Genomic DNA, 23,153 nt, shown 5'->3' on the forward strand with positions numbered 1-23,153 from the left:
GCCCAAGATCTCATCCTCGTTCTTCGAGGCTTTCTGCGCACCTACCGGATCGCCGCCCCCTGGGCCCTCTGGGTCTCCACTAGCTCTCAATCCGCCGCCTTCATTGGCGCCAGCATTTCTGTCTTCAGCTCCTCAAAGCAGCGCTTAAGAACTCCTGCTGCTCCTGCGACCACTGCGCCCATGCTGCTTGGTCTCCACCCGCCGCCATCTTGCTTTTCTCCCTCTCCCTATTCGCTGCTCCAAGATCTCTTTTTTCACCGCTCCACTCCTGGTCCAATCCATATACTGTTGGGGGGACCTTGCCTGTCACCTTCCCACACTGGAAGCCGTCGAACAAGTGCCGTTGGGTCCCCTCTAGAGAGCCCTATAGTCCGTTCCCGGAGGGAGCTGCCGAACGTGCGACCTATTCAGGCATGGCCGCAACCAGAAGTCGGAGTCGAACTCCTTGAAAGGAGGAGCTGCAAAGTGTAAAAACTGCTTAGAGTGATGGGAGGTTGGCATTTTTCTTTTGCAGACTCTACGCTGGTGTTTGAACCTGAATATCCGAGAGGTGACTGTTTACGCTTTCAGTATTGAGAATTTCAAGCGCTCCAAAGAGGAAGTGGATGGGCTGATGGAACTCGCACGTCAGAAATTCACAAGACTTCTTGAGGAACAGTAGGCTCTCAGGAAATTATACCAACATTGAGTAACTACTCAGAATCTAATAATGAAAGGGCAGCACAGTGGCTCAGAGGGGTTATCCCTGCTGCCTCATGGCACTGAGGTCCCAGGTTCGATCCGGGCTCTGGGTCACTTGTCTGTGTGGAGTTTGCACATTCTCCCCGTGTTTGCGTGGGTTTCGCCCCCACAACCCAAAGATGTGCAGACTAGGTGGATTGGCCACACTAAATTGCCCCTTAATTGGAAAAATTGAATTGGGGTACTCTAAATTTATAACAAAAACAAAAAACAAAAAAATCTAATAATGGGTCCCGGCTGTGTCGCTCCGTCACACAGCCAGAGCAATGGCCTGTGACTCACCCTAGGCCCTTCCTCCTCCACCCCTGATTCCCCCCCCCCCCCCCCCCCCCCCCCCCCCCCCCCCCCCCCCCCCCGCCCCCCTCTGCCTGTCTGCAGGTTCCAGAACTGAGAGATGCCGGGGTCATCCCAGGCAGTTCTGTGATAAATAGCCCATTTTCTGTGGTATTGACTCACCCCAAACCAATGAAGGGGGTCTCCAGTTTGTGGAGTGCACTGATGCCTGGGTTACAGAAAGGAAAACAGCCAGTGTTTTCGCTCCTGATCACTGCCCATTGACTTCTGGACTGAGTACTTAAATATCCATGTGCTGTAAATACCAATATACCAATTAGATGAAGAGATTTCCACCCCACTATGCAAAAAAATCAAACTTGTTGATTTTCATTTAGATTGACAAATGGCTTCCTCATTTTCAGTCCATGCAACAGCTAATTTGTGCACAGCAAATTCCCACAAATAGCAATGTGATAATGAACAGGTAATGTCCGAGAGGGGGGAGAGTTACATTGACCCTGTGGTCCAGGCAGTCACACCATGTAGCTTAAATAATTCAAATTTGGCCACTGGTCAGGGACAGGAGAATGTGACAACAAATGAGGCAGGTAGCAGGATCCTTGGCGTAGCATTGGTCAAGCCTCCGCTCTTGACCTTATCCAACAGGTATGAACTACTTGCTCCCTGTATGGACGAGGAAAGAGTCTGCAGGGAGGATGATCAAACTGACCACTGCACCATGGTCCAGAAAGCCATTAAAGCGCAGAGAGCACAAAGAAAAGTGGCAGGGCTTTATATATTAGGGGACAGATGACATCCTTTGTTAGCAGGATTGAGAGTCCTCTTGGTGTGTTGCACACCTGGTGCCAAGGTAGAGGACATCTCGAGTCGGCTTGAAAAGATACTGGAGAGAGAGGGGGGGTCCAGTGGTTGGCACCAACAACATTGGCAGCATGGTGGCACAGTGGTTTAGCAGTGGTTTAGAGAGGGTGCAGAAGAGATTACCAGAATGTTGCCTGGTATGGAGGGCATAAGCTATGAGGAGCGATTGAATAAACTCGGTTTGTTCTCACTGGAACGAAGGAGGTTGAGGGGCGACCTGATAGAGGTATACAAAATTATGAGGGGGCATAGACAGAGTGGATAGTCAGAGGCTCTTTCCCCAGGGTAGAGGGATCAATTACTAGGGGGCATAGGTTTAAGGTGAGAGGGGCAAGGTTTAGAGTAGATGTACGAGGCAAGTTTTTTACGCAGAGGGTAGTGGGTGCCTGGAACTCACTACCGGAGGAGGTAGTGGAAGCAGGGACGATAGGGACATTCAAGGGGCATCTTGACAAATATTTGAATAGGATGGGAATGGAAGGATACGGACCCAGGAAGTGTAGAAGATTGTAGTTTAGTCGGGCAGTATGGTCGGCACGGGTTTGGAGGGCCGAAGGGCCTGTTCCCTGTGCTGTACATTTCTTTGTTCTTTGTTCTAGCACTGCTGCCTCACAGCACCAGGGACCTGGGTTCAATTTCAGCCTAAGGAGAGTGGAGTTTGCACTTCCTCCCATGGCTGTATGGGTTTTCCTCCGGGTGCTCCGGTTTCCTCCCACATTCCAAAGGTGTGCAGGTTAAGTGGATTGACCAGGCTAAATTGCCCCTTAGTGTCCAAAGATGTACAGGTTAGGTAGGGTTATTGTGATAGGGTGGCGAAGTGGACCTAGGTAGGGTGCTCTTTCAGAGGGTTGATGCAGACTCGGTGGGCCGAATGACCTGCTTCTGTACTGTAGGAATTCTATGGCAAGAGTATGCAAGATGTTGGTTCCGTTTGTCCATGACACGAGGATAAAATCCCCTGCTGTCCTTCAAAATAGTGCCATGGGATCTTTATGTCCAGAGAGGGTAGATGGGGCCCTCCGTATAAGGTCTCACCAGAAGACCAGTACCTCCAGCAGTGCAACACTTTCTCAGCACTGCAATGGAATGTCAACTTGATTTTTGTGCTCAAATTCTGGAGTGGGACTTTAACACACGAACCTTCTGACTCAGATGAGAGTGCTACCAAACTGAACCATGACTGCAGAGTCATGCACGGTGGTGGCATCAAAGTTAACCGGGGTTGAGTTGTGATTTCTCCACAGGGTTTGTTGATCATTTTTATTTTCAATCTCCAGAGAGAATTTGAAGAAACATGGTGTTTGTATCAGAGTCCTGGGAAACCTGACCCTGCTGCCTGTTGACATCCAGGAGCTGATTGCACAGGCGGTGTTAGCAACACAGAGTTATAACAAGTACGAAGTTCCACCGGTACACTCTGTTTATTTGTGTGTCTGGTGGATGGGCCGTGTCCTCTGACACTCAGGCCGGATGAGTGGGGCACTCTCTCCCCTCTTCTTACTTTCCCCCACTCTCTGATGTTCCATTAACTGATCCACTGTATTGTAGGTGTTTCCTGAATGTCTGCTTCGCCTACACCTCTCGGCATGAGATCACCAGTGCAGTTCGTGAGATGGCTCTGGGAGTGGAGGAAGGGTTACTGAAACCCAGGTAATGTTACGTCATTCACCATACTGAGGTGGGAGCTGATCTGTGTTGAACCTCAGTGAGACAGATTAATCAGTGTCGAGCCTGGGAAGTGGTTATTCAGAGCCTTGAGGTTGGGAATGGAGGGATTAATCAATGTTAAACCTAGGGAGGGGTTGATCACTTTCTTACCTCTTGGAAATAATATCGCAGGGCAAGTAGCCTCAATGCACAGCATTAATTTGAATCCCTTTGTGTTTCAGTGATCTTTCAGAGTCTCTGCTGGGCTGGTGCCTGTACTCGAGTGGCTCCCCGGACCCAGATCTGCTAATCCGCACATCTGGGGAGGTTCGGCTCAGCGATTTCTTGCTGTGGCAGGTGAGGAGGTGACGCAGAGCTGTTGCTTTAACCATTGATCATAAAATGCACATCATCGATTGTATTAGTGCACATTCTGCTTTAAATATATTCTGAGTTTAACAATTGTGCATGCTGACACTCTAAAGATGTAAAATTAAAAGACCGAGGCTGCTGTTTAACATTAATTTAAAACAATTTATAAAAAAAAAAAAAAATTTAGAATGCCCAATTAATTTTTCCAATTAAGGGGCAATTTAGCGTGGCCAATCCACCTACCCTGCACATCTTTTGGATTGTGGGGGCAAAACCCACGCAAACACGGGGAGAATGTGGCAAACTCCACAAGGTCAGTGACCCAGAGCCGGATCGAACCTGGGACCCTTCGGCGCCGGAGGGCAACAGGGCTAACCCACTGTGCCACCGTGCTGCCCGGTGTTTAACATTAATGTGTTACTGTGAAACATAGCAGGATAAAAATCATAGGGCAGATTTGCTCTGAGCTTGGAGTAAAAGCACCACTTGGCTAATTTGCTAACTAGCTAATTTCATAATTAGATCAATAATTTATTTTCAATGACCTGGGTTTCACCTTTAGATAACAGTATCTTATGAGGGACTTTATTAAATGCCTTCTTACGTCCTTCTTATGAATAGCACCATAGACATTTGCTGTTACAAGTGGCACGATGCGCAGTGGTTAGCACTGTTGACTCACGGCACTGAGGACCCGGGATCGATCCGGCCCCCTGTCACTGTCTGTGTGGAGTTTGCACTGTGTCTGCATGGTCTTAACCCCCACAACTCAAAGATGTGCTGGGTAGGTGGCTTGGCCATGCTAAATTGTCCCTTAATTGGATTTTTAAAAAAAGACATTCCTCTGTTCACTACTTTGCTGCCACCTATTCAAAAAATTCAATTTGGTTCATCAGGTATAACCTACCTTTTACAAATGCATGCTGGCTCTCAGGCTAAAATCACTTTATCCTTATTATAGACTCCAATAATTTATCAAAACAGATATTAGGTTAATTGATGTATAAGTCGCTGGTTTCCCTCTGCCACCTTTCTTAAAAAGGTGAGTGACAGGTGGAATTTTCCCAATCTAATTCCAATCCAAGGGTTAGCACTGTTGCTTCACAGCGCCAGGGTCCCAGGTTCGATTCCCGACTTGGGTCACTGTCTGTGCGGAGGTCTGCACATTCTTCCAGTGTCTGCATGGTTTCTCCCACAAGTCCCGAAAGACATGCTTGTTAGGTGAATTGGATATTCTGAATTCTCCTCTGTGTACCAAACAGGCGCTAGAGTGTGGCGACTTGGGGATTTTCACAGTAACTTCATTGCAGTGTTAATGTAAGCCTACTTGTGACAATAATAAAGATTATTATTATTAATAAAATGTTCCTGACTGGAGAAAACTTTACAGTTAGGACATCTGCAATATTCTCCCCTACTTCCTTTAAAACCTTGTGTTGAAACTACCTGGTTCTGAGGAATTTGTCAATCTTCATTTTGATATTGTTACTTTTGCTTTCATTAATTTTGGTGAGTCCCTGATTCAGTACTACTTGCCTTGGGATGTTCAGCATACTGTCTTTTCCTCGAGTGCAAGTGTGGAAATGCATAACTGGATATTAACATCCAAGAGAGACAGAATGTAAATACTTGATGTTTGACCATCCTTGGTTGTTCTAGACATGGTAAACTATCTTTCTCCTTTTTATATGCTGAAGAGTGTTGTATGCTCCAAAATTAAACTGTGAGCAGAAAGACAAAGCTTGCATTTATTGAACAATTTACCAGATCCTTAGGACATCCCAAAGCTGTTCACACAATAATTTATTTTCAAGGCGCACAGTGGTTAGTAGCAGTGCTGCCTCACAGCGCCAGGGACCCGGATTCGTTTCCGATTAACATAGAATTTACAGTGCAGAAGGAGGCCATTCGGCCCATCGAGACTGCACCGGCTCTTGGAAAGAACACCCTATCCAAGGTCAACACCTCCACCCGATCCCCATAACCCAGTAACCCCACCCAACACTAAGAGCAATTTTGGACACTAAGGGCAATTTATCATGGCCAATCCACCTAACCTGCACATCTTTGGACTGCGGGAGGAAACCGGAGCACCCGGAGGAAACCCACGCACACACGTGGAGGATGTGCAGACTCCGCACAGACAGTGACCCAAGCTGGAATGGAACCTGGGACCCTGGAGCTGTGAAGCAATTGTGCTATCCACAATGCTACCGTGCTGGTAGCATTGGGTGGTTGTCTGTTTGGAGTTTGCATAGTCTCCCCATGTCCACGTGGGTTTCCTCCGGATGCTCCGGTTTCCTCCCACAGTCCAAAGATGTGGAGGTTAGGTGGATTGGCCATGCTAAATTGCTCCTTAGTGTCCAACAGTTAAGTGGGGTAAAGGGCGGGGGAGCGGGCCTAGGTAGGGTGTTCTTTCAGAGGGTCGGTGCAGACTGGATGGATCGAATGGCCGCCTCACTAGGGATTCTATGATTCTATTCTATAATTCCCCCAAGGTATTGTTTCAGTAAACTTTGCTACAAACTTCATCTAGCAAGATGCCACAAAGAGGAATGAGAAATTGCCCGTTATATGATTTGTTTTAGAAAGGTTGGTTGTGTAAGGAATATTGCCCCAGGACACCCAGAGAATTCCTGTTATTTGCTGAATAATGATACAGACCATAGAAATGAAAGCCTTTTGGCCCATTACCCCAACCCAGTGAAGGCAGCTGGAAATTTCTAATACAATTTCCCTGTATCTTTTTATATTCTTCCTGTTTGTAATGTATCTCAGTGTCTTAGTCATTGTCTCTGTTTATTAATTAAACAATGATTGTTCACCTTTGCAGACCTCTCATTCATGCTTGGTGTTTCAGCCTGTGCTGTGGCCAGAATACTCTTTCTGGAATCTGTGTCAAGCCATCCTACAGTATCAGGTCAATCACCCTGCCCTACAGGTAAGCATGTGAAAACCTGCAGCAAGTGCGGCAGGACGTGGCAGTTTGGTACTCAACCTTTTTCGTGGGTAGTGGGAAAGAGTAACATTCTAGATCTGCTCTCCTGTCCTGCAGACAGTATGGAGAGGGTGGGTGGTTCATTGGAAGAGGCTGAGCTGAAGCGGGGCAGGCGTACAGGAGATTGGGATGACGACCAGTAGAAATGGTAGACCCCTGTCCTACTGTCTGTCTAGATCTTTCCAAGGGCAGCACGGTAGCATAGTGATTAGTACAATTGCTTCACAGCTCCAGGGTCCCATGTTCGATTCCCGTTTTGGGTTACTGTCTGTGTGGAGTCTGCACGTTCTCCCAGTGTGTGCGTGGGTTTCCTCCGGGTGCTCCGGTTTCCTCCCACAGTCCAAAGATGTGCAGGTTAGGTGGATTGGCCATGCTAAATTGCCCTTGGTGTCCAAAATTGCCCTTAGTTGGGTGGGGTTACTGCGTTATGGGGATAGGGTGGAAGTGTGCGGTTGGGTAGAGTGCTCTTTCCAAGAGCCAGTGCAGACTCGATGGGCCGAATGGCCTCCTTCACCGTAAATTCTATGGAAAAAAAAAAAGCTGCTCTAAAAGCCACTCAAAAGCATCATCAGTCCAACAATTTTGGCAATGTTGCCCATAGATTAACCATGTGTACCGTGGTGTGAACTGATCATAAGCTACTTCCTCTACATTGAGTACCTACCTTCACACTGATCCCATTATTGAACTCCATAGAAGGCATTGAAGCTTTACAATCTAATCCCATGAGAAAGGAGGGTGAGTAGCAACAATCTCCTTCTAAAAACATACATATGAATTAGGAGCAGATGTAGGACATTTGGCCTCTTGCGCTTACTCTCCCATTCAATAGGTTTGTGGCTGATCTGATTGTGGCCTCAACTCCATTTTCCTACATACCATCTAAGCCCTTTGACTCCCTTGTCAATCAAGAATCTATCCAATTCAGCCTTAAAAATATTCAATGATCACTTCCGATGGCAGCCATGAGCTGAGCGGTCACATGAAAGGTGGCTCTCGTCTAAGAACTTCGACTACAACCTTTTAACCACAACAAGCGGCCACCAAAAGTACTCATTTTTATAAATAATGTATTTATTCCAAACATATTCAAAAATACGAAAACACAAATCAATAACGTTATCAACGCCTTCACAGTTTGTACAATCCCCCCCCCCCCCCCCACGGTCATGGACAGTCCCCCACCTTGTCTCAAAGTCCTCTGCTGATCCCCTCAACTCAAACTTGATCTTTTCCAGCTGAAGGAAGTCATACAGGTCCCCCAGCCAGGCTGCCCCGGCGTTGCCGACTGCCAATCCAATAATATCCTTCGCCGGGCAATTAGAGAGGCGAAGGCCGTGACATCGGCCCTCCTTCCCTCCATCAGCTCTGGCATTTCCGATACCCCAAAGATTGCCACCATTGGGTCCGGCCTGACCTCTACCCCTACAAACTTCGAAAGTGTCCTGAATACCCCCTCCCTGTATTCCTCCAACTTCTCACAGTCCCAGAACATTTGCTTGTGATTCGCTGGCCCTCGCTCACACTTGTCTGCCACTCCCTGGAAGATCCCACTCATCCTCACCCGGGTGATATACACCCTGTCTGCTACCTCGAATTGAATGAAGCTCATCCTCGCACATGAGAAGGTTGAATTTACTCTATGCATCACCTCACTCCACACTCCCAATTCTATTTCCCCCACCCCCAGCCCCTTCTCCCATTTATTCTTGATCCTACCACCTGCGCTCCACCCAGCCAACCATATATATCACCAATCCTGCCCGCCCCCTCCACATCCGGGAGCAGCAACCGCTCCAGCAGGGTAGACTCCGGCAGCTTGGGATACCCTCTCCATTCATTCCGCGCAAAGTTTAAAAAAATTAATCTTTATTGTCACAAGTAGGCTTACGTTAATTAACACTGCAATGAAGTTACTATGAAAAGCTCCTAATTGCCACATTCCGGCGCCTGTTCGGGTACACAGAGGGAGAATTCAGAATGTCCAATTCACCTAACAGCTCGTCTCAGAACTTGTGGGAGGAAACCGGAGCACCCGGAGGAAACCCACACAGACACGGGGAGAACGTGCAGACTCCGCACAGACAGTGATCCAAGCTGGGAATTGAACCTGGGACCCTGGAGCTGTGAAGCAACAGTGCTATCCACTGTGCTACTGTGCTGCCCTCACTTGCAATTACCTGAATTCACTTCCCTTTGACAGCTCCACCCTCTCTCGCAGCTCTTCCAGACCTGCAAACTTCTCTTCAGGTACAAATCTCTTAACCCTCACCAGCCCCACCTCCCTCCATTTCCTATCCATGCCATTTGTCTCCCCTGGCTTAAACCTGTGGTTCACACACAATGGTGTCAGCAACGACATTCCTTCCATCCTAAAGTGTCTCCTCAACTGGTTCCACACCCTGATCGTGGACTGTACCACCCGGCTCAATGTGTACCTTCCCGGTGCCAGCAGAAGTGACGCCGTCACCTTGGCCCTCAGGCTGAGCCTTGTACAGGTGTCCTCCTCCATCCCAACCCACTCTAACCCCTGCCTTCTCCACGTTCGCCGCCAAGTAGTAATGCAGCAGGTTTGGTAGCGCCAGACCCCTTTTCTGTCTCTGCCTCTGTAACAAGGCCCTCTTTACCCTTGGGACCTTTTCCGCCCATGTAAACTCTGAGATCGCAGTGTCCAATTTCTGGAAAAAGGCCTTGGGGATATAGATTGGGAGGGTCTGGAATACAAGCAGGAACCTCGGCAGCGTGTTCATCTTAACCACCTGGACCCTCCCCGCAAGTGTCAGGTGCAGCATATTCCACCTCCTAAAATCCCCCCTAACCACCTCCACCAATGTTGTCAGATTCCACTTGTGCATCGCCGCCCACTCCCCAATCACCTGGACCCCCAAGTACCTGAACCTGTCCCTGGCTACCCTAAATGGCAATGCCCCCAGATTGCCTCCCCAACCCGCCGCATTCACCGGAAACACCTCACTCTTCCCGACCCTGAGAAAGCCCCAAACCTCTCCAGTATGCCTATAATTCTCCCCATACTCTCCAGCGGGTCCAACATGAACAGCGACAGGTTGTCTGCGTACAGTGACACCAGGTGTTCCCTACTCCCCCTCACAATCCTCTGCCACTTCACTGACCCCCTATGGGCCATCGCCAAGGGCACTATCACCAGCGCAAACAGCAGCAGCGACAGTGGACCCCCTGCCTTGTTTCCCTGTGCAACCCCAAACTATGTGAACTCATCTCATTTGTCTGTACGCTCGCCACTAGGGCAACATACAATAGATGCACCCATTCCACAAACTTTGGGCCAAACCCGAACCTTCCCAGGAATTAGAACAGATACCTCCACTCCTGCCGGAAAGCCTTTGCTGGATCCATAGAGACCACTACCTCTGGTTCCTGCCCCTCTGATGGGTCGTAATCATGTTTACCAGCCTCCTTACTGGAGAGCTGCCTGCCCTTTACGAAGGTCTTTTGGTCCTCAGCAACCCCTTCATCCTCCCCGCCACTAACTTGGCCAACACTTGTACATCCGTGTTTAGCAGTGCAATGGGCCTATATGACCCATACTCCAACAGGTCCTTCCCCTTCTTCAGGATTGGAATAATCAACACCTGTGCCAATGTGTCCGGTAGCTCCCCCTTCTCCAGCACCTCGCTAAACATCCCCAGCAAATATGGTGCAAACTTCTTATAGAACTCTGCCGGGTAGCCGTCCGGCCCCGGGGCCTTCCCCGTCTTCATTCCCCTTATGCTATCCATCACCTCACATAATAACATGGATCATGAGGGGCCTCAACTAGCCGGTGAAGAGATCCAGACTCCTCACCTATCTCAAGAGTCTGAGGGTGGACGGAGCCTTCCTACAGGAGACACACTTAAGAGAGTGGGACAAATGTTTAAGTTATGTTTTGACGCCAGGACAAGGGGGTTGGCCATACTAGTCAACAGGACAGACTCATTCACCGTGACGAGCACAGTGACGGACCGGGGGGTGGGGGAGGGGGGTGGGGGGGGGGAGTGTGTACAATATGTTATTGTCAGCGGGACCCTGGAAGGGGCCCCGGCGGTCTTGGTAAATACATACGCCACGGACTGGGAAGATGCAGAATTTGTCAAAAGAGCGATGGCCGAAATCCCGGACTTGGGACACCCAACGACTTATCATGTGGGGACTTTAATTGTGTACAGGAGCCGACAATGGACAGATCATCCCCAAGACAGGAACCGTGTCAGGTATGGCACGAGAATTCAACACCTAGGTTGGAGAAGGGTCAGGGCCCAACACCCCCCATGGAGGCTGGGCGCAGTTCTCCTCGCCGATAATGAATTCTGTACAAAGATATCCTAAGTCATCGGCGGTTATGTAGTTTGAAAGGGGAGATCTCACCCCCCAAGTTCTTGGAGGCATTGGAGGCGGTGATCAGGGAAAAATCGTAGCTTATAGGGCCCTAGGGGATCAGCAGTACTCCACAGTCCCAACCAAGAGGAAAGAGCTGCAGATGGAATTTGATCTGCTCTCCACAAGGAAAGCAGTCCACCAGCTTCGCCAGACACAGTTCAATTTGACCGTCTACAAACATGGAGACAAGGCCAGCCGCATGCTGGCTCACCAGCTAAGAAAGCAAGCAGCCGCAAAAGTGAGAGTGCAAGTTAGGGGCAGAAATGGTAGGATGGTTCCAGACCTAAACAAGGTTAACAAGGTCATTGCATACTTTTACCGAGAGCTAAACACCTCTGAACCCCATCAGGAGACTCGGTGATGGAACAGTCCGTCGATAGGCTGGATATACCGATGGTGGGGGTGGACAGGAAACAAGGGCTGGAAGCACCGCTCGAGCTGGGCAAAATAGTAGAATGCATTATTTCCATGCAACCAGGGAAAGGACTGGATGGGTTACCGTTAGATCTTTACAAAACATTTGCAGGAGCGCTGGCCCCACACTTGCCGATGTTCAACGACTCGCTGTCTAAGGAGGTCCTGCCGCCCACACTGGCCCAGGCCTCAATCTCATTGATCCCCAAAAAGGTCAAAGTCCCAACAGAGTATGGATCATACAGACCCATCGCTCTCTTAAACTGATGAAAACGTCCTAGCGAAAGCACCGGTGAGGCGCCTGAAGAGCTGCCTGCCAGGAGTAATTGCAGAAGATCAGACGGGCTTTGTTAAGGGCAGAAAACTAACAGCGAACGTCAGACACCTGTTGAATATAATAATAACCCCACCAGAGGAGATTATCTCCCTGGACACTCAGAAAACCTTTGATCGTGTTGAATGGAGGCACCACATGGAGGTACTTGAACGGTTTGGGTTTGGAGCAGGGTTCACCGCGTGGGTGAAGCTCCTGTACAGCGCTCCCACGGCGAGCATACAGACAAACGCCACCAGTTCTGAATACTTTCAGTTGCACGGGGAAATGAGGCAGGGGTGCCCATTATCCCCAATTCCTGTTCACACTGGCAATCGAACCACTGGCCATCGCCCTTATACCGGCAGAGTGGTGGACGGGCATTCTGAGAGGAGGCAGGGAGCATAGAGTCTCGCTCTATGTGGGTGACCTACTCCTCTACATGTCGAACCCCATGGCCAGCATGGGAAAGATAATAGGACTCCTTGGAGAGTTTGGTGCCTTTTCAGGACACAAGCTCAACCTGGGAAAAAGTAAAATCTTTCCGGTGAATCCCCGAGAGGGAGGAGTGGAACTGGAAGAACTACCGTTTAAAGTAACCCAAACCAAGTTCAGGTACCTGGGGATCCAACTGGCCCACACCTGGATAAGGCTCCACAAATGGAACCTCTCCAGCCTGGTGGAGGAGGTGAAGAGGGACCTGCAAAGATGGGACTCACTCCCTCTTTCGCTAGCGGGAAGGGTACAGACGGTCAAATTGAACGTGCTGCCTAGGTTCTGCTTCGTATTCAGATCACTCCCAATCTTCATCCCAAATTCCTTCTGCACCAGGCTCGACAAGTTAATCATGACCTTCGTCTGGGGGGGGGGGGGGGGGGGGGGGGGAGACGGACAGAGATAGACAGACAGAGAGCGAGACAAAGAGACGGGCCCGATCGAACCTCCTATTCTACCACTGGGCGGCAAACATGGCAAAGGGGACCGGCGGCAGACTGGGTCCGAATGGAGGAGGCCTCCTGCACGGGGACGTCTCTCCGAGCGCTGGTCGCAACACCACTCCCCCCAGAATCTTCCCAATTTTTCGCATCCCCAAAACGTGATTCGTTGGCCCCCGCGCGCACCTCTCACACTCATCTGTTACCCCCTGAAAGAATCCACTCATTCTCACCCGAGTCATATGCACCCTGTGCACCATCTTAAACTGTATCAGGATCATCCTTGCACAAGAGGAGGTCCCGTTTGCCCTTCGCAGTGCCTCACTCCATACTTCCCAATTGATCTCCCCTCCCCATTTCTCCTTGATCTTCACCACCCGCTCGCCTCCCTGCCCCCCAGCCACTTGTATATATCCCCAATTCTTCTCTCCCCTTCCGCATCCGGAAGCAGCAGTCGCTCCAGCAGGGTGTATCCCGGCAACCTAGGGAACCCCCTCCAGACCTTTGGCGCAAAGTCCCTAACCTGCAGATACCAGAAACTAACTCCCCCTTGGCAGCTCTACCCTCTCCCTTACCTCCTCCAGACTGGTGAACACTTCCTCCAAATACAGATCCCTCACCTTGGCCAGCCCCACTTCCCTTCACCACCTGTATACACCATCCACCCCCCCCCCGGCTCAAACCCATGCACAGGGGAGTTGACACCAACATCCCTTCCACCCTAAAATGCCTCCTCAACTGATTCCATATCTTCATTGTGGACTGCACCACCGGGCTCCGTGAATACCTACTTGGAGCTATTGGCAATGCTGCCGTCACCATAGCCCTCAAACTGGACCCCTTACAAGATGATTCCTCCATCCTAACCCACTCTACCCCGTCTCCTTCCCACCACCGCCGCACCTTGTCCACATTCACCACCCAATAATAATGAAGCAGGTTCAGCAATGCCATCCCCCCCCCTCCTGCTGCCTCTGTAGCAGGGTCCTCCTGACCCTCGACACCTCCCCCACCCATACAAAGTCCGAAATGATCGTGCCCAATTTACGAAAAAAGGCCTTTGGTATAAAGATCGGGAGAGCCTGAAAAATAAACAAGAACCTCGGCAAAATATGCATTTTCACCACTTGGACCCTCCCTGCTAACGCCAACTGCAGTGTATCCCATCTCTTAAGATACTCCCTAGCTTCCTCCACCGGCTTCTTTAAGTTCCACTTATGGAGCCCCGTCCATTCTGTGGCGACATCCACAGGCGAATCTAGAAAAGGGGAGGTACGCACTGCACAAGACCAAATGGAAATGGGAGGAGGAGCTGGGCATGGAGATAGGGGGAGGATTCTGGATTAACTCCGCCTCCTCTTGTGCCGGGCTAAACCAGGTGGTGAACTTCACTAAGACTTGCATGAGAGAGTTCTTCCCTGAGGTGTAGGATAAGTGCAAACGGTGTTGGTGGCCCAGCCAACCACATGTTCTGGTCCTGCTCCAGACTCGGGGAGTTCTGGACTGCATTTTTCGAGGCCATGTCCAGGGTTGCGGGGGTCGAGATGGAGTAGTGTCCATCTGTTGTGGTCTTTGGGGTGTCAGATCATCCAGAGCTCTGGACAGGGAAGGAGGCGGCAGCCCTGGCCTTTGCCTCACTGATCACCAGGCAGGAATTCAGCAACACCATCCAGGGCCTCTGAGTGGCTCTCAGACCTGGCTGGGTTCCTGAAACTGGAAGAACTAAAATTCATGATAAGGGGGGTCTGAGGAGAGATTCTATGATAAGTGGAAGAAGTTCACAGACTTCTTTGCAGACCTGTTCGCAACCAGCAACTAACTTGGAGGGAGGGTGGGGGGGGAAACAGATAGGAAGGGAGGGGGGCAGTGGGAGGGACAGGAAGAGGGGGCAGGGAGTCAGTGTAGCAGAGAAGAAATGGGGAGGAAGGCCATTCGCAGGAGGGGACACGGATCCATCCCATGCTGGTCAAACACGGAAGGTGGACCATCCTAGCCCCCTTGGGAACTCAAGGGGGGAGCAGCCCCCCCCCCCAGAAAAATAAATGTAATTATAAATAATGTAATCGTCCTGGTGGTAAATTGTATAATTCTTATTACTAAACCCTAAAATTCCCCAAAAGATCAAATTTCTGGTGACGAGAGTTCCACAGACTCGTGACACTCTGAGAAAATTAAATTCTCCCTTTCTGCGTATTAAATGGGAAACCCCATATTTTTAAATTGCATTCTCTAGTTCTTGTCTCTCCCATGAGAGGAAATATCCTTTAGCATCCAGCCTCTCGAATCCCCTCAGGGTCTTCTATGTTTCAATAAGATCACCTATCATTCTTCTAAACTCCAATGAATTGGAGCAGCAATGGGCAGCACGGTAGCACAAGTGGATAGCACTGTGGCTTCACAGCACCAGGGTCCCAGGTTTGATTCCCCGCTGGGTCACTGTCTGTGCGGAGTCTGCACGTTCTCCCCGTGTCTGCATGGGTTTCCTCCGGGTGCTCTGTTTTCCTCCCACAGTCCAAAGACGTGCAGGACAGGTGGATTGGCCATGCTAAATTTCCCTTAGTGTCCAAAAAGGTTAGGAGGGTTATTGGGTTACGGGGATAGGGTGGAAGTGAGGGCTTAAATGGGTTGGTGCAGACTCGATGGGCCGAATGGCCTCCTTCTGCACTGTATGTTCTATGAATACAGGTCCAAACCTTTTTCCTGGGATAACCACTTCATCCCAGGAATTTGTCAAGTGAACCTTCTCTGAACTGCTCCTAATTAAATTTGCCCGTTCTTAAATAAGGCAACCAGGGGCTGGATTCTTCTGTCCTGTCCATCATAAGAACGCCACGGGCGGGACGTGCACCATGTAAAGACCCATTGACCTCGGGCAAGAATTTCTAATTGCCGGATGGGTGTGGCCTGAGAATCCTGCCCAGATCTGTACACAATACTCAACAAAACCCTATACAGGACAGCACGGTGGCGCAGTGGTAGCACTGCAGTCTCACGGCGCCGAGGTCCCAGGTTTGATCCCGGCTCTGGGTCACTGTCTGTGGAGTTTGCACATTCTCCCCGTGTTTGCGTGGGTTGCGCCCCCACAACCCAAAGATGTGTAAGGTAGGCGGATTGGCCTCGCTAAATTGCCTCTTAATTGGAAAAATGAATCGGGTACTCTAAATTTTTTTAAAAACCTATACAACTGTAGCAAACCTTCATTCCCGCTGCAATAACTGACAACATTCCATTTGTCTTCCTAATCATTTGCTATATTAGCATACTAACCTTTTGTGATTCATGTACCAAGGCACCCAGATCTCTTTGTACCTCAAGAATTCTGCAATCTCCCCCATTTAAATAATATGCTGTTTTTCTTTTCTTCTTGCCAAAGTGGACATGTTCACAATTTTCCACATTATACCCCTTCCGCCAAATTTTTACTCATTCTCTTAACCTATCTATATTCCCTAGCAGACTCCTCTTCGCAACTTACTTTCCTACCAATCTTTGTGCCATCAGCAAATTTAGCAACCGTATATTTGATCCTAATATACAAGTCATTAATCTAGATTGTAAATAGTTGAGGCCCAGCACGAATCCCTGTGGCACTCATTCCATCTTGCCAACTCAAAAAATGACCCATTTAAGCCTACTCTGTTTCTGTTAGCTAATCAATCCCCTCTCTATGGTAATATGTTACTTCTTACACCATGAGCTCTTACTTTGTGTAGTAACCTTTGATATAGCATTTTGTAAAAGGCCTTAAGTACACCTCATTCACAGGTTCTCCTTTATGCACGTTACTTGGTACTTCCTCAAGGAACTCTAATAAATTAGTCAAACGTGATATACTCTTCACAAAACCTTGTTGACTCTGCCTGATTGCATTGAGATTTTCTAAATGCCCTGCTATAACCTCCTCATTGATTCCAACACAACTAACTGGCCTGTAGATTTCTGACTCCCTCCTATTTTGAATAGAGGAGTTATATTCACTATTTTCCAATCTGATAGACCTTTCCAGAATCTTTTTTTAAAATAAATTTAGAGTATCCAATTCACTTTTTTCCAATTAAGGGCAATTTAGCGTGGCCAATTCACCTACCCTGCACATCTTTGTGTTGTGGAGGCGAAACCCACGCAAACACGGGGAGAATGTGTAAACTCCGCACGGACAGTGACCCAGAGCCGCGATCGAACCTGGGACCGCGGCGGCGTGAGGCAGCAATGTTAAGCACTGCGCCACCTTGCTGCCCTAACCTTTCCAGAATCTAGGGAATTTTGGAAAACTAATACCAATGCATCTATTTCAGCAGCTAGTTTGGGACACTTGTCAGCTTTTAATTTTAATAATTTTCTCAGTACTCACTTCCTGGTGATTGTAATTATGTTACATTCCTCCCTTTCACCTCTTGATGCAGACTTATTTCCAGGATATTTGCATCCTCTACAGTGAATGCAGATGCAAAATATCTGTCAATTTATCTGCTGTTTACTTATTTTACATTTAATAATTTCTCAGACTCACCATGTGGAGGACCAATGTTCATTTTACTTTTTTAAAAATACCTGTAGCAATCCTCTTACTATCTGTTTTTTATATTTCTAGCTAGCTTTCTTTAGTACTCTAATTTCTCCCTCTATTTTCTTTAGCCATTTTTTTCTGTTTTTACATGAAGCACGACCAGTGGATCCTCCCCGTTCCACCTCATATTTCTGTCCAGCCCAGAGCAGATATCCGAAACCCTGGCACCAGGAAGGCAACACAGCCTTCTGGACTCTTGCTCTTGGCTATGTCTGGAGAACTGTGTCTAGTCACTGGTTATACTGTATTCTAGTACCACTACATTCCTATTTACTCTTCCCCCACACTTGAATAACCTCTGTACCATGGTCAGATCGTTTGCCTATCCTGTAGCCCCACTAAATCCATACAGGTTGCAAGCACCTTGAACCTGTTGGGACAGTTGCAAAGGCTGATGCTCCTCCACTTCTACTTTAAGTCTTCATATCTCCTGACTCACATTCACACACTCCTTTCCCTGACCAAATCAGAAGACCCTATTCTAAGGGGTGTGACTGCCTCATGGTACAAAATGTCCAGGTAATTTGATATATCTCGGTGTCTGCAGCTCGGCCTCCAGCTCAGTGACTCAAACACTTACTACAGACATGTTTGCCCTAGATCACACTGGCATGCAGGAGCTCTCTCATTCTGCAGTTGCAATACATCACTTGCCCTACCATCTTTATTATTTTTTTAATTATTTATTTTTAATTAGTTTATAATTAATAAACACTGCTACATCCAATAACCTGTTGATATACCTTACTAGAACTAACAAAACATTACAATTACTAATAAATTACACACATTTTGAAGATTAACGAGTAAGATATTCACCAGCCAACCATTTATGTTTTGCTTTAATTTCTCTCAGAATTTAGTCGCTCCACCCTGGAGCCACAGACTGGACTGGATTAGATAGGTCTTCCAGGTGCTGTTTTCTGCCACCAAATTCTCCTTTCACACACACTTGCAGCTGCTGTTGACTGCATCTGCATCCTCTTTTTGCTTGCTCTTCCAGGTACTGCTCACTGTCTCCAGATCCTCTTTTTGCCCACTCCTGGGCTCGAGCTGTTTGAGCTAGATGGCTGTGTCCCTTATTCCAGTCCCTGTAAGATTTACAAATAATGTTTCCACTATGATGCATGGGTGTGTGGTGGCAAAAAACAATTTATTGGGATTGCGTACTGAAAAATCTGTCCATGCACAAAGATCACATTTTAGAGGGAATGTTGATGACAAGCTGTCATTTAGATATGTAACTGCTGCTTATTACATCGATGTAATAACTTAGGAGCAGATTTAACCAGCACATATGAACTAATATTAAATATGCTGACCTACATATTGACCTTTGCATGTGAGCTTAAACTGGTTAGTTCTTTTATTTCGCAGAAAGCTAAGTTGTTGCACGAAGCAGCATGTCGGCATCAGCAGGTGGAGGCAGATCGCGCCTGTGTGCTGGAGCAACTGGGAACAGTGGGGGAGACCGGAGGCACAGAGTGCAAACAGGAACTGATCCTAAAGTACAGCAGAGAACGAGAAGAGAGAGTCTCCAACTTCCGGCAGAGGCTAGAGAACAAGCGAAGGAAATTTCTCACTGACTTGGTGCAGAGCTCTGCACCGTTTCTACGTGTTTAGGGAACACGGAGTGGACAGCTCAGACAGCAGGGTGAGAATCAAGTGATAAATATGTAACAGGTGTCTTGTGCTGTTATTGGATGTCTCTGACCCACTGCCTGTTAAATTCAGCTAGCAGGTGCTAGATTCAAGGTCTCCTTGCTCCCAGTTTCTGCCTGCTAGGTTTCTCACTCTGACATGAACTCGTTAAATGCAGCTGTCTCCAGATGTATGTACCAGATGGGAATACAAAAATGCCCATGTTTGAATGCTGCACCTTGCATAATGTAAACGGTGATGTCCACTGATATGGAGATTGATAATATTTGAGTTGTGAAGCCTCTGGTGCAAATGAGAATTATGTAGTAGCTGCAGTTTTCTCTGCTAACTTGGTACCAAAGATAAAACATGGTAGCATTCTGTCCCTTTATGGAGGGCTTTAACTTCGGACAGTTTGGCACTGTGACTGCAACCCACAGCCGGCACTCTGAGACTCTGTTGGCGGGAGCAGTAGTCCGACTGCCACCGGCAGCACTCTTGACACCTGTTGGCAGTACATTTCCAGGTTTCCTATTCCTGATCACTGTCCATTTGCCATGGAATGATGTGCATGTGTGGACAGAATTGAGTTCAGTTGTGTCCCCTCCAAAGTTGAATTATCACTGGGCTCGCTGGTTAGGAGTATGAACATGTGAGAAACCAGTGATTATTAAACTGTTCCTGAGACTGTTGAGAGTGGCAGGTGCTGAAAAAGCCTATTGTTCCCATGCAATGGAGATTTTTTGATTTTATTGTCACATGTACCGAAGTACAGTGAAAAGTATTTTTCTGCGGCCAAGGGAATCTACACAGTATATACATGGTAGACAAAAAAAGAATAATCAACAGAGTACATTGATGTACCAATGTACCATTTGTCAATGAACAGTGATTGGTTAAGTCCAGAACAAAGGATCAAACAAAGCAGATCTTTCTTCAATGAGACGTTTGAGCCTCTGAACATGGACAATGTTTGAAATTGATCCTGTGGGAAGTATGAGGGCAAAGTATTTTCCCCAGTTATATACAAACCCTCAGTATGAATTTTTATGTGAGGAATTTTTTGTATTCAGTGAATCAAAGTGTAATTTAAGGACAATTGTTGGATCCAGCTGCAGATTAGCTGTTGCTCTCTGTGTCTGTCTAATCTGTCAGTTCTGAGATTAATACCTCACCTGAATAATATAAAATAGCACATTGTAAGAGGTTTGAATGGCTGCAGTGTGTGTTTTGTGTTGTGTGTTTGCTAAATAATAAATGCATAATAGTATGGATTAGATACTTTTGAAGAATGTGGGTGTGCAGTCCAATATCCCCAGTCTGAGGAAGGAGGATATTGATCTCGATAAATCCCAACTCAGAAACCCCCCCCCAGATTGATTAGAGTGGCCCTGTCCTGCACTGATCGCAGACTGATCCAGAACTTCACTTGTGAACCGACTTCAGCTAAAGAGGCTCATTACTAGGGAAGAATCTGCTGGGGTCACAGACTTTAAGTTGTGGAATCAGATTCTTTTGAGTGAAACTAAAAGATAAACCACAACACTTCAAATGTATAACAGACCCATCAGAATCTGAATTAGACATTCACTACCAATCTTTTGAATAGTCTGATGAATATATGCTAAAATTATTGGCCACTATTAGTCTGTGTATTCCGCCACATCCTGTTTAGATTTCTATTCCACACACTCAGTGCTGGAAGTTGGGGCTCATGGGTTCAATGTTTTTCTTACTTGCCTGCATGATTTTTCTGCCCCATTTGCCTCAAAAGTACTGGATAATCTGTGTTCCTGTGGTATTTGCTTGTTCAGTAATTTAGCACAAACACAAAGAAAATGTGATCCTGACCTGCAAATTTGTTCAACTGCCTCAGTGAATCCAATTTCTAATCAACAGCCTGTGGGAAGTAGTTGGAATGAAATGTCAATTTAATTGATCTGTTGTGTTTAATCTAGCAAATACATTGTAATTACTGACAAATGGTGACACGGTAGCACAGTGGTTAGCAATGTTACTTCACGGCTCTAGGGTCCCAGGTTCGAATCCTACTTGGGTCACTGTCCGTGCAGAGTTCGCACGTTCTCCCTGTGTCTGCGTGGGTTTCCCTCCACAAGTCCTGAAAGACATGCTTGTTAGGGGAATTGGACATTCTGAATTCCCTCTGTGTACCCGAACAAGTGCCGTTGTGTGGTGACTAGGGGATTTTCACAGTAACATCATTGCAGTGTTAATGTAAGCCTACTTGTGACACTAATAAAGATTATTATTATTATTGTCTCAGATGAGATTCAAGGGAACTGTACCTCCGGTAGAGGCAGCATTTACAGCGTTCACATCTTGAGTCACGACCTCATTTTCTGCAGCTCCCAGATGGAGCTTGTCTTTAAAGAGACAGTGATAATTTTGTCAGTCTGTTGCGAGGGGACTAAGACCTCACACTGTATGTGTTTATGAACGTTATGTAGATATACTCATGACTATTTCTAAAATTTTAAAAACAGGACAAATGCCTTTTGAAAATAATCAAATGGTCTGCCTGTGACCCTTGACCGAAATACCTGGCAATATTGAAGAATCTTGAACTTTGTTATCCCTGAAGAGATACGACAAGCCCCTTGTGGCTGCACAGACCAAATTCAAAGAGAACTATACAAAGGCCATCTGCATTTCGTAACCCAGGTTGACTAACTGGAGTCTACTCATCTGCAAGGACAAAGAGACCCGCAACCTTCCTTTTAAGTCTTAGTGATTGAGATATTTAATCATCTTGGAGACCCAGAAAAGGGATACACATCCCTGGTCAAAGATAATGTGGCAGGATGGGGGTTATGTGACATGGACCTTTAGCTGATGGGACCAGTTATATTGCCTTGTTGTACTGCAAACTCAATCTGCCATTTTACTATCTAACTAGCGATATCACAGAGAAGAGGCTCTGCCCATATTGAATACCTGGCCCCATTTATACTGTTTCTGGTGGAACTTTTGTATCAATGACCACAAGACTGATTAATCTCTGTGTTTATCTCATTGTGTGAAGTTAACACCACCAGAAAAGTGAATTATAGCGTTGGTTTTCAACCCACTTACCTTCGTGAAGGAATACCCCATTGGACTTTGATTCTGCACTCTGGATCCACGTGAAATAATATTTCTATTCCCAATCCCTCTTTTACTGTATGAAGGCAAAGGACGCAATGTTGCGGACCTCTTCTCGTGTTTGTGTGCAAATAAACTAAGCCTTTGAGTTCATTGTATCTCAAGTCTGCTGTTGGGTTATTAATAGAAAACTCTTATCACACCAAAACAGAGGGATTGGGAAATACGCATCTCCGCTTATTAATGAAAAACACCTTTCTATTTACAGATTGGTGGAGAGAAGAGAAATCCGTGCTGTTTAAATTATGCTTCAACAACTGGTCTTTTTTTCAGTAATACTTGAGTACTGTGCTATCAAAACTATTCATTATCTCTCTCCCCCTCCAACCTCAACCCAAGGATGACAGGAGACATCAGGGCTGAAATAATTATTATAAAAGCATAGAGCAACTGAGCCAGAATGATCAGAAAGTTTCAGGATTGTTGTGAATATCTAGTTCATGGTTGATGTGCTTTACAATTTAAAAAAAAAAAAAAAAAAGTTTTAGGAATTATAGTTTAACTAAAAAATGTGATCAATGCAACTAAAGCAGTGTTGGGGCTATGTTGCCTTAAGAGATTAACAGTAAGGCAATTAAAATGCTTGGCTTTAGAGATTGCCCGAAAACCTCAAGATATGGCAGTTCAAAAGGTTACCCCTGTTTATTTAATAAAGTTACAAGAGATAGAGCTACATAGTAGCAGGTTGGTTTACTTCTCTAAAGAGCTGGTGATGTGATGTCTGCAAGAACAATGACAGCCCAGCGATGTTTTTGTTTTTGGAGGTGGGGCTAAATTAGTTTAAAAGCTTTCAGTAAATCCTGAAAG

The 23,153-nt window shown here is 47.1% G+C and overlaps 1 protein-coding gene across 4 annotated transcripts in view; it reads left to right on the forward strand.

Annotated features, from left to right (window-relative positions):
- The window catches only part of dhdds (dehydrodolichyl diphosphate synthase), a 38,118-nt gene extending 15,674 nt beyond the window's left edge, over positions 1 to 22,444 (forward strand). For 3 of the 4 annotated variants that reach the window (XM_072500981.1, XM_072500980.1, XM_072500982.1), the window contains exons 4-10: positions 515 to 657; positions 3,177 to 3,293; positions 3,448 to 3,549; positions 3,789 to 3,903; positions 6,752 to 6,859; positions 18,921 to 19,197; positions 21,689 to 22,444. In XM_072500981.1, the coding sequence (XP_072357082.1) occupies positions 515 to 657; positions 3,177 to 3,293; positions 3,448 to 3,549; positions 3,789 to 3,903; positions 6,752 to 6,859; positions 18,921 to 19,166 (831 nt within the window). In that variant the 3' untranslated portion in view covers positions 19,167 to 19,197; positions 21,689 to 22,444. The remainder of the gene's footprint in view (positions 1 to 514; positions 658 to 3,176; positions 3,294 to 3,447; positions 3,550 to 3,788; positions 3,904 to 6,751; positions 6,860 to 18,920; positions 19,198 to 21,688) is intronic. The other variant, XM_072500983.1, reaches the window with a different exon arrangement.
- The last annotated feature ends 709 nt before the right edge of the window (positions 22,445 to 23,153 follow it).

The sequence above is a fragment of the Scyliorhinus torazame genome, chromosome 1 (genome assembly GCF_047496885.1).
Source record: "Scyliorhinus torazame isolate Kashiwa2021f chromosome 1, sScyTor2.1, whole genome shotgun sequence".
NCBI lineage: Eukaryota > Metazoa > Chordata > Chondrichthyes > Carcharhiniformes > Scyliorhinidae > Scyliorhinus > Scyliorhinus torazame.